The 12,025-nt window shown below is 49.8% G+C and overlaps 1 protein-coding gene across 1 annotated transcript in view; it reads left to right on the forward strand.

Moving 5' to 3' along the window:
- COL6A2 (collagen type VI alpha 2 chain) overlaps nt 1–11,757 on the forward strand; it is a 28,893-nt gene extending 17,136 nt beyond the window's left edge. The window contains exons 25-28 of the mRNA XM_009944894.2: nt 360–512; nt 763–1,215; nt 1,550–1,588; nt 10,160–11,757. Coding sequence (XP_009943196.2) covers nt 360–512; nt 763–1,215; nt 1,550–1,588; nt 10,160–10,767 — 1,253 coding nt within the window. The 3' untranslated portion in view covers nt 10,768–11,757. The remainder of the gene's footprint in view (nt 1–359; nt 513–762; nt 1,216–1,549; nt 1,589–10,159) is intronic.
- The last annotated feature ends 268 nt before the right edge of the window (nt 11,758–12,025 follow it).

A 12,025-nucleotide genomic window follows, 5' to 3' on the forward strand; every position in this document is an offset into this window, starting at 1 on the left:
GGTCCCAGCCCACCACTGAGTGCAGTGGCACTGCAGGGGCAGCCTGGCTTACATCCCCAAAATTCAGCTCTGCCATCGCAGAAGCAGGGAGCTGTTATACAGAATTGCATGGTCCCGATGATAGGATAGAGTGTATTACACAGCAAGATTAGAAAGGTTTCTTTTGATATACGTCGACAGAAAGATGCATGTAAAATTCTCCCTATGCTGCCAGCTGTGGGCAGCACCACAGACCATGTGGACACTTGGTGTGGTCCTAACTGTATCCATCTTCTCACAGATGGTCTCTTCTGCCCTGGTGGCTCTTGTTCCCACCATCACTGACCTTTGTGTTTTCCTCCTGCTGTCCCTCTCCCCAGACTGTGAGAAGCGCTGCGGTGCCCTGGACATCATGTTCGTCATAGACAGCTCAGAGAGTATTGGCTACACCAACTTCACCCTGGAGAAAAATTTTGTGGTCAATGTGGTCAGCCGGCTGGGCTCTATTGCCAAGGACCCCAAGTCGCAGACAGGTCTGGACTGTGTGGGGACAGAGCAGGGCATGGGGAAAAGAAAAGTCTTGGATCCTTCCAGCTTCCACATTTGTCGTAGCTGTCCTGGGCTGCAATCCATCTCTCCAGCATTTTTGCAGCAGTTTCTGCTTTTTCCACTTCCTGTCTTTGTAGGCCAGTCAGGCAGCTCTTTGCTGATATGAAAGTTTGCTGCCTTTCTCCACTTTTCACTGAGGACACAAAGCCAAGTAACGTGACGCTTCATTGGCAGGTGCTCGTGTTGGGGTGGTGCAGTACAGTCATGAGGGGACCTTCGAAGCCATCAAGCTTGATGATGAGCGCATTGATTCACTGTCAAGCTTCAAGGAAGCAGTGAAGCGCCTGGAGTGGATTGCTGGAGGCACCTGGACACCTTCTGCCCTTCAGTTTGCCTACAACAAGCTCATCAAGGAAAGCAGGCGAGAGAAAGCCCAAGTGTTTGCGGTGGTGATCACGGATGGGCGCTATGACCCCCGGGATGACGACAAGAACCTAGGGGCTCTTTGCGGTAGAGATGTGGTCGTCAACACCATTGGCATTGGAGACATGTTTGATCAGCCAGAACAGAGTGAGACCCTGGTGTCCATCGCATGCAATGAACCCCAGCGAGTTCAGAAGATGAGGCTCTTCTCAGATCTGGTGGCAGAGGAATTCATTGACAAGATGGAGGACGTGCTCTGCCCAGGTCTGTACCTATCCTTGCACTGCTTACGGAAACTGGAGTTTTCTAGCCCCTGGGGTTTGGGGTGGGGGCCATATATGGTGTGTTGCAATGATCGCAGAGGCACTGTGTTCCACCAGGTTGGCCATAGCTCATAAATTGGGTCATTCATGGTGGGGGCTGACCTTTATGGAGCTCTGGATAAATAATACTTCCTGAGATACGGGCCAGCCTTCTGGGGCAGTGCTTTGGAATGCTTTCCCCTTTTGAGAGACCTCGCCCTGCCACCCTGGCTGTGCAAGCCGTGAAGGGGAGTGGCAGCACATCACTCAATTTTCCTTGTTTCTTTTCCTTCTAGATCCACAGATCGTCTGTCCTGAGCTGCCCTGTCAGACAGGTAAACATTACAAGTAGCTTCATGTCATCTGCACAAAGGGGTAGGTCCGAGGGAGAGTCCACAAGGTTCAGGAATGGGAGGGGAGTGTGCAATCCTGTCCATTCCCTTTGGATGGCAGGGGGTTGGGAAATAGTGTGATTTTACGTGAGGAAAGGCTCCAGGTTTTCATCTCCTGCTCTTTTCCTGTCTCTCTGAGTTCTCTGCGCAGGTAGGTACAAGTGCACTGCGTTAGTGCACCAGCATGGCTCAGCCCGGATAGTTCTCTCTGTCCCAATTCCTGGGAGCCACCAGGTTTTGACCTCCAAACTCAGCAATTAATTTCTCACTTGTTCCATGTCTCCATTACATATCAAGTCAAAACCCCCTTGCTAAACTCTCTCACCCATGTGAGCTTTGAAATGCAGAGCCCAACCTGCAGCACTGGGCAGGATGCTCCTTGGGAGCGACACGGGCGGAGCAGGGGGGAGGGACCGTTTGGAAAATGACACCACAGTGGACCCAAAGCTTTGGCTTCTCTAACGCTGGCTGTATTTAATTAACAATTAACTCAGGGTGTTGGATCAAAGGAAAAAGGCTGTAAGGATCCTCTGGTATAAAAGAGATGGCTGCTGCTCGCTGCAGGTAGCTTTACTTCATCACATTTTGCTTGTTAAGGCGCAGATCTGCAAGCTGAATTCCTAGAGGTCCTGTCTGTCTGAGTCTCTGTGCCTCTTTAAATACAATAGATGCACTGTTTGCTGATACACACAAAGCTTATAGGGGAAAAAGTTTTGCTAGTTCTGGCAATTTTTATCTCTACTCTTGCCATGAGTAAGTTTTTGTGACAGTCCCCAACTTCAACTCAATACTATACAGAATATCATAGAATCATAGAATGGTAAGGGTTGGAAAGGACCTTGAAGATCTAGTTCCAACCCCCCTGCCATGAGCAGGGACATCTTCCACTAGACCAGGTTGCTCAGAGCTCCATCCAACCTGGCCTTGGACATTTCCAGGGAGGGGACAGCCACGACTTCTCTGGGCAACCTGTGCCAGTGTTTCACCACCCTCATGGTGAAGAATTTCTTCCTAATGTCTAATCTAAATCTGCCCTCTTTCAATTTAGAGCCATTCCCCCCTTGTCCTATCACTACACACCCTTGTGAAAAGTCCCTCTCCATCCTTCCTTGTAGGCCCTCTATCAACTTTCATTCTCAGAGAAGTCCATACAAAGCAAAGGAAAACTGGTCCCAGGATGCTCAGAAATCTGAAGTCAGTAAAGATACAATTATTCCCATCTAAAATCTTTTGGTAATATTTTGAGTATTTGCACCTGGCCATGCAGAGAGCACAATGTCCAACCATGACGCTGAGCTATCCACACAGGCTCCTCTGCAGTGTCCTCTGAGGAGCTTTGTCCTGTGGATCCATGCACAAGGAGGTGACTTCCCCATGCCACACTGGTGACTGCTCAGGTGTCTTTGAAGATATTGGTGTTTGCAGCCTCCCCGTTCCTGAGGAACACTGCAGGAGAGAGACTGACCCAAGCAGTGGCACACTCATATTCTCCTACGCTTAGGCCATCAAAGCCTTCCAAACAAGGTGAAGTTGGCAGTCCTTTCCCTGGAGTGCACTTGGGTGTTTCTGTTCCTGATGCAAGGTGAGAACAGGTCGCTGGTACCTGCCAGTCCTGGGGACCAGAGGAGAAATGGCTTGAGGAGGCATCTGAGGGGGTTCACTCTTGGGCGAATCCCTCAAGCCATGCCGTAGGCAGGCCAGGTCAAGTGCAAGCCCTACACCTGCACCCCAGAGGACTTGGGAGATGGAGCAACATGGCCGGGTAGGTGTGGGCCTCGTGTGAAAGTGCCAGTACAAGAATCTCAGCATGGGCAAAAGTTGTCCTGATGTGCAAAGATCTATACTAGGCCTGGTAGACCAAGTTTTACGTGATACCCAGGGATTCAGCAGCTTTTGGGCAAAGCGCCTTCCACCTGCCACACTGGATGATCCGTGATGCGTTACCGTCATCATCTAGCAGGATTTGTCATGATCACATTTGCGTAGTGGCAAAGGAATGTATTGGATGGGATGTGACATAAGGCACGTAACAGAGCCTGGGGCTTCTCTGCTCAGTGCTCAGCTTCCTGCGGTTCTCCGAGAACATCTCAAGAGTTGGTGCCAATTCACCTGCAAACCCTCAGGGTGGAGACGGTGCCCTTCGCAGGGTATGTGAGTGAGCGAGCTTTATGCACGTCCAATGCGTGTGTCCAGTCATAGACAGGCCAGACAGGTTGAAGTCGCGGAGGCAGCTACACCCAGCCCTGTTCTTGGCCCCATGGCTGTCACAGTTGCAGTCCTGGCACTTTCAGGAGCAAACCAATGGCTCATGCCAGGTACGCCAGCTCCAGCCTGGGTATTGTCAGCTGAGCACAGAGAGGGACAGGTAGTGCATACACCCCAGCTTCCTCCCTTGCTGCCTTGCAGAGCCAGGCACGTCGCCACTTTGGGTTCATCCGCAGACGAAGGCATGCTGCCTCAGTGCTTTGCCTAAGGAAATGCAGGTTTTCCTGTTTTCAGCCAGACCCTTTTCTCTCTGTTACCGCCCATCGATTAGTGCGGTGCTAACGGGATGCTGGAGTGTTAAATGGGTTAAACGCTGAGCAAACCTGAACTGACCACTTGCTTCAATAGAAACTGCATGACCTTCTGTGAGGCTCTTTCTAACCCATGCAAAAGGCTTTGCTTTGAGCTTTGGGATTTTATTCAAATTTAAGTTCAGCTCAGCCAGGTGGAGATGGAGGCTCTTGGGTCCTGACTAGCCCGGACACTGCGCAGGAGCATTGCACACTGCAGGGCAGTGACTCTAGCCAAAACACAGCGGGCTGAGTGCCAGGCAAGGAGTTCACATAATGCTGTCCCTTAGATGTCTTCCCTGGCTGTACAGCATCATGTGTGCAGTTTTCACGTAGCAGAGTTCAAAGCTATGTGATGGCTGAATCCCCTATGCAGAAAGAAGTCGGACCTCGTGGCCCTCTTCCTGAGCACTGCTCTTTCTCCTTCGTGCTTGTGGTGGATGAGTAGCAAGGAACTGGGCAGTTAGGGTTCCATGTCATTTTCTGAGGTCTCTCGGTTGATATTGTGAGTGATTTCAGTACAAAGCCCACAGTTCCTCATAAACGTGGCAGAAAGATTTAAGATCTGGCTTTGGTCTTTACTCCTCTGTCCTTGTTAGTTCTGTTCTTCTCTGGTGCAGTGCACGTAGGAAAGCCAGGTAGCTTTCAGAGACCCAGCCATTGCTAGCAAGCCCTGAAAATATTCTTTTGACCCTCACTTGCAGATGACAGGAACCCTGGGAACGTAAACCCACTTATTTTCCGCCCCATGGAAGAGGGAGTCAACATAGATTTCCCCAGCACCATACATTCGATCGCCCAGTTCCTAAACTCCACGCGGGAAACCCAAGACCCCAGCATGTACACCCAGCTGGTGGCCACTTTGGCCTTTACCGCCGAAAAAGCCAAGTTTGCCACTGGAAATGAGCGGCAAGAGTGGATGGACTTGTTCATTGACACCTTCAAAATGGTGCACAACGAGATTGTGGGGGACCCAGAAACTGTGCTAGGGCTTTGCTGACATCTCTGTTAGACATCACGTGAAGTGGGTGGAGGCAGGGGTTGAGTGGAGGTGGTAATTGTCTTTTCTCTAGTGCCTGTTTGGCAGAGCGGGCAGGTACATCAGTAGGTGCTTTTAGTTTGGAAGAAACAAAGGCAGTGAAATAGCTTAGCTGCGCTCAGTTGGAGATGGGACACAAAGGGCAGTCCTCTCCAGCTTGGCTGGCTGATGAGCATGGCACCTTTCTCCATCAGTGTCAAGAGATGCTCTTGCTTTGCCCACTGCTTTCCTGCAGAGGAGCTGCGTTGGCTTGGTCCCTCAGCCAGCCACGCTGCTCCCCTTCCACGCTCCCACCTTGCTCCATCAGGCTAGTGTGCCCCAGCCCTCAGCCATGCACGAGCACCAGGCCCCACCAAGGAGGCTGCTGGCGAGCGCGTGGCTGAGGACTGGAAAGAGCACCTTGTTTGCAGAGAGCCTAATGATGCGCTTTTCCCACTCCTTCCTACGTATGTATTTGCTGATGGCTGCTGAAGCATCTTCTGCATCCTCTCGCTGGGTTACCCTGAGGGCTCTCTTTGGGTCCTGCAAAACATTTGTGTGGCAAGACTGACAAAGCAAGGTGTATCTCCTCTTGCTGTGGCAAGCGTCTCTGGACAACCATTCAGTGGGCAGCTGTGGATACTGAAGGGAAGGAGCAAGCAGTATCGGCATCCCTGGCTTTCGCTCGAGAGCACCAAAAGCTCAGGAGTGCTGCTCACAGAAGCTGTATGAGCTCCCTCTGCCTTTTTCTCTGCTTATACATTTGTGTTTCTTCTGTCTTAATTAGGAACATGTACCTGTTCATGTCCAAGGGATAGAGGTTATGTAGGGCCAGGCGGTTGAAAGCAAAACTGCAGGACTGTGCAGTCAAACCTCTGTGATGTGTTATGCGAGATATTTAAGAGCAAGTATTTAAACTTGATGAAGTACAGCCCATGCAATCCACACCCAGTGCTAGTTTGTTCAGAGAGACGCAGACCCACCACCTGCACTACGGTTACATGCATTTAGATGCGGAGTGATGTTCCCGTGAGCTCAGCTCCCCTTGGGTTTCACAAAAAAGTCAGGCAGATGACTTCCAATCCTGCCTCCAGAATAACTACTTCCCTCTCAAGCCACAAGAAGAGAAAAAGGCATTTCGTGTGCAGACACAGGAGTAGAAGTGTTCACTGCTGGCAAGTGAATTTTGCAGCCTCTCTAACTGGTATTATTGCAATAAAGTATACTCAGCAAATGTCATATTTCATGGATAGAAGGGAGATGTACAGTCTTCAAAAACGCGGTTAGGCTGTAATGTTTCCAGGTGTGCAAAGTGGAGCCAGTCACCAAGCTTAGGCATGGGAATTGGAACAAGGAACTTGCCCACTTTGAACTTACTGCAGTGTTTTCTTCCAGCTTCCAGCTTCTTCTCTGCTTCAACATCTGGGGCTTGCCAGTTTACGCTAGAAGCCATCTGTAAAACAGGCACGCAGGGGAGGTGTTTGTGTCACTCAGCACATGAGCAGGTCAGACGAGCTGCACAAAAATGATCTTTCTCCCAAAGCTTCAGTAGTTTTTGCTCCCAGTCTATAGAAAGCTCTGTGGTTGGCGTACAATAGAGGGAAAAGGGTTCAGAGAGCTTTGCATGGCGTACTCCACGTTTTTGGTGAAGGCAAAAGAATCAGCCCGTGTGAGTCCACCTGCTAGCTTCTGGTCATAATCCACATTTCCAGATTGTGCAAAGCCAAGCTCCTTATTCCATTTTGATTTTTACCCACAAGTTAGCATGGGACTCAGCCTGCTGGGGTGCAAGTAAGAGGACTGAACTCAGAGTAGTTAAGCTGCTCCAGCCATGATACTAGAGGAAAATCCCTCCAAAAAACACTGATTTGAAGAGAATATCTCAGGGCTGGGACATCTTGCTGAACAAGACGAGGATTTGGCAGGACTTCAGCAAAGGGGGTATTTATTTCGTTTCATCACATGGCGGCTGTTAATTTCATTTCCCTTGGAAATATTTCCTAGCAAAGTAGTACAACATTAGAAACAAAGTTTTTTACCTCTCAAAAACCTTCAGCTCTTTATGGGGGAAAAAAAAAGAGAGAGAAAATGTCTCTTTGCCTGAGCACTATTTGTGTTGGCACTTGTTAGAGGCAAGTGGGTGTAGTGGTGTTTTGCTAACATAATCCTGGGTAATCCCTCTAATAGAACCAGATAGATTTCATCACAGCAGCAGTTCCTTCAGTGAAGCTCTTGGGCGAAGGAAGGACACAGATCAGGGCTTGGGGAAAGGACAGGCCACACCTCCCCAAAGACACGGGAGGCTGTGGAATCGGGAAGCCCCAGAAAGCGCTGGAACTCAGGCCCCCTCTCAGTGTTGCTTTCACCTCCACTGTCAACACCATGAAACAACAGAGGAAATACAAGTTACCCAGGTTTTAGAAGAAGCAGGAACGTGATGTGAAAGGGTGGGGTTACTCTGCACATGCACGTAGCTAATCCCTAATGGCAGGAAAATGGATGGTATTTCTGCTTTTGTAGACATCCTTGGCTCTGTCCTAGCACGCAGTGTGCAGTGCGGTGAGCTACAGGCTTTCACGCCTTTGCTGTAAGCCGTGGGAGAAGGACCAGCGCACCAATTAAAAGCATGATGTGAAGATTTTAGTTGTCCTGATTCATGGTGGTGCCTCCGAGAGCTTCTCTCCCAGTTAAGGACGAGAATCTTGTTCCCTGCTGCTGGAAAGGGCGCTTGGGTCCTCAGCCTCTCAGAAACGGGAGGAAGCTGCAACTGGAGAGAGACACTGAGCAGGACAAATCCAAGGTTTTGCTGCACTGCTCACATCTGTGTTATGTTCCCCTGGGGTGACTCATAGGTAAAGGCATCTTCTCACTCGGCGCAGAGGCAGCCCTCTCCAGCCATGAGGGCTGAGCAGCAAGAGGAGTCTCGGGGGAGTGCTCCTGCAGTACAGGCTGCCTGGAGAGCAGCTGAAGCTCAGCTGCTGTCTGCTTAACTAGGTGTTCGTAAGGCTTGCTTTGGGTCATGTGGGAGGGGTGTAGATCTTGCTCGTCATCACAAGAAACATCACCTCAAGTAAACAAGGGAAAAAGAGAGACAGCCTGGTAGGACTTCTCCAACAGGACACACGGCCCTTTTGCAGACCGCTACTTAGATTTCTGGACTGCGTGGTTGCGAGGGGCATGCCTTCCTGCCTTTTCCCCTTCACAACCGCGCAGAGCAGGTGAGGACCAAGAGTGCAGGCACTGCCAAGGCGCAGTTTTCCTTGTGGCGGCAGCGCCTGTGTACCAGGAGCCGCAGCATCGATGTGCTGTTAGACAACGTTGCTCAAGGAAGGTTGGGCAGAGGTGAGTACTTACCTTTATTGCTTTAAAGGAGTGCAGTGCTGCAGTTGAATTTGGAAGTGTGATATTCAGAAAAGCTCATGGGGGAAAAAGCATCGTTTGGAGGTTGGTTTCTACTGCAGTCAGAACTGGGCTTGCAGAAGCCTGTCGTTCACAGTAAGACAATGTACAGTGAGCACCATTCAAGGCATGCCATCGTTGTAGAGATGTTTTACGGTGTGGGCTAAGGAGAAATGCAAGTCTGCAAAGTTGGGGGACACAATACAGAAACAACCACGGATTTTTGCTATGTCCAGCAAGTTAGGTTAAACCACAAGTACCAGCAGAAGTTCCTGCATCAGGTTTTGATTGTTTTATCGTGGATGGAAGTGGTGCCAAACAGTCTGCAAGCTCAATGATATGCACCATCAGAGCTTCTGCTACACTCTCTTGTGCTGTTGGATCCGTGCTGGGTGCTGTCTCTGTAGTCTAAGAGTGCGTGTATCTACTTTGCTTAAAATACAACTTCGCTGTTTGCTGAATGTTAACTACACGCGTAGTACTCATGTACTAAGCAGTGATCCATTTGTTGCTCAACTCGTACAAAGGATTACGCTGGTTCAGCACCCCGCCGTGCTGAACTGGGGTGTAGCAGCGTTCGGTGCTGAGGAAGCACCTTGTCAGTTTGGATTTGCTCATAGTGCAGAAATTGAACCTAATGTGATACTCCTATTCAAAACGTTACCCCTCGTTGCCAGAAATGGATGCTCAAGCTGGGGCTACTCCAGAATCTCCTGTTCCTTGCCAGTCATGCAACACATGACATCGGCTCCAGGACTTCACCCTTGTGAGCATCAGTCTCAGAGCCACAGCATTGCTTGACAGCAATATGGCCATTGCCCTGCTGCCAACTCAGGGGGGGGCCAGCCACAGCAAGTACATCACAAATCAATACTGCTGTTGCAGTTGTGTTCCTGACCAGTGCTTTCAGCAGAGAAGGAAACTCAAGAAGAAAATTCAACTGTGCAGCAGTGGAGGTGTTTCTCAGAGTAGCAGTGCACGCAGAGGAATACTAAATGCAATACACGTAACTACTGCAAAGGGGCGAAATCATGGTCCCTGACTAACAGCTGATCCCAAAGACAGCTATTTTCTTCTCCTTTTCTTTCTGAGTTCATTCACTGCGTATGTTCGTATGCCCGCACGCCTGCTTTGTGGACAGGTGCTGTTCTGAGTGACTGAAGAACAATGTACTGCTGTGTTTCGCTCACATGTTGGTCTGTTGTATATTACAAAAGCTGCTTTACTATGAACAGGTGCACGAACAAGGGTAGTCCTGTTTTCCAACCACACGACCCAACCTTTATAAGCTCTTCAGGTATTTGTGATTGCTGATTAAACTAATCTGGGTGAAAGGTATGAAAACAGCTTTCATCTTACAAATCTGTGTGTGAAGAGTAACTCTGAAAGTAAACCACTCTCTAGAAGTAACGGAGAGCTTTGGAGACACTGCCTGCCATTAATCTCTGGATATTCCTATTACAGATCAGAGCCAGGAACAAGCCCCAGCCTTATCCTGTAGGCTTTCTTATGCTCCCAACTCTTGTCTTCTTTCTCCTGCAGAGCTTGCAGTGGCCCAGTGCACGCAGCGCCCCGTTGACATTGTCTTCTTGCTTGATGGCTCTGAAAGGATCGGGGAGCAGAATTTCCACAGAGCCCACCGCTTTGTGGAGGAGGTGGCCCGACAGCTCACGCTGGCCAGGAGCAACGGTGACAACATGAATGCCCGGATTGCATTGCTGCAGTACGGCAGTGAGAGGGACCAGGACGTGGTCTTCCCACTGACCTACAACCTGACAGAAATCTCCAACGCCCTGGCACAGATCAAGTACCTGGACTCATCCTCCAACATCGGGTCAGCCATCATACACGCCGTCAACAACATCGTGCTCAGCCCAGGAGATGGGCAGCGACTCGCCCGGCGCAATGCTGAGCTCTCCTTCATTTTCATCACTGATGGCATCACAGGAAGCAAGAACCTTGAGGAGGCCATCAACTCCATGAAGAAGCAAGATGTCATGCCCACAGTAGTGGCTCTCGGGAGTGATGTAGACATGGACGTCCTGATGAAGCTTGGCCTCGGGGACCGGGCAGCCATATTCCGGGAGAAGGACTATGACAGCCTCTCCCAGCCTAGCTTCTTCGACAGGTTCATTAGGTGGATATGTTAAATGAAGGAAGTGCACGTCCTCCTCTCACCAGTATACACACCCCTGATATTACCTGTTTTATTTGCTTCCCTCTGTATGGTTGCTAGCAACTCTGAGCTGGCCCAGAACAGCTGCCCTCTGGGTCCTCCTTTCTAGCCAAAATCCAGAGCTTTTTTTTTTATTTTCATGATCAAAAGTCGTGTATCTTACATTTATGGTGCTAATTAAAACCAAGATCGAAGCAGGATACAGAGCCATACAACGTACTTCTGTAAAGCTTTATACACATCAGGCCATGACTTGCGTATGTACTGTAATCCTAGGAGGGCCTATCAGAGAAGCAAGAAACCTTTCCAGCATAGCAGGACAAGTGATCATCTCTACTTTTCAGATAAACTCTCAATATCCCTCAGTGTCCTGTGAGGAGCTTTACGGTTGTAACATCCCCCCCTTCTTTAGCAAGCCCTTTTCCAGATTTTCTCATCTTTTTTGTTTTCTCAGTTCTTCTGCCCTGAGAGGACTGAGTGAGTTTATGACACATCACATGCTGCTTGAAATAGTCAGCGGCTTGCTTTCCTTTTGCATGGCCCTTGGTGGCTTGCTCCTCTTTCTCGGGAGCAAAGGGGTGGTGAGAGGTTTTGCTGCCTTCTACAGTTGTCTGCAGATGCTCCTTTTGGGGCTCTGTCTATCCTTAATTTCACAGATCATCTTTAAGATCTTTTTTATTTTTTTCCCATGGGCCATATCTCCCTTGCTTCCTTCTGCCTTCTTCCAACCTTCATCAGAACCTGTTCATTTATTACTGCACCCAAAATCCTGGCTGAGAGGGACAGCACACCTCCCAGCATCTCACAGAATACTGGGCAGCCGCCGGAGCTGCCTCCCTGCCACCCCAATGTGCTCAAAGCAACCATGGTGCCTTCTTCCCACTGGTGTCTGCTGAGCAATGCCCAGACTTGAACTTGAATTGTGCTGTCTGCGAAAATAAACAAATAAACTCTTTTCACCCTATCCTGAAAAAGCCTCTTTATTCTCTAGTTTGTCTCTTTTTTTGTAATTGTTTATCATGAGCAGCTGATTCTCCTGGTGCAAAGCTGGTAAGTCCAGGTAAGTTTGTCTTCTGCCTCTTCCCACAAGTGAAGGAGCACAAGGCCAGGGGTCCCTGCAGCACAGTGGTCATGGGGCGCTGCTGAGGACCTGAAGGACCGTGGGAGGCTGACGGGGCCCCTCCAGCCCTCCCCGCTTTCTCCAGCAGTCCCCTTGCAGACCTACTCCCCTG

The sequence above is a fragment of the Opisthocomus hoazin genome, chromosome 9, assembly GCF_030867145.1.
Source record: "Opisthocomus hoazin isolate bOpiHoa1 chromosome 9, bOpiHoa1.hap1, whole genome shotgun sequence".
In the NCBI taxonomy this organism is placed as follows: Eukaryota; Metazoa; Chordata; class Aves; order Opisthocomiformes; family Opisthocomidae; genus Opisthocomus; species Opisthocomus hoazin.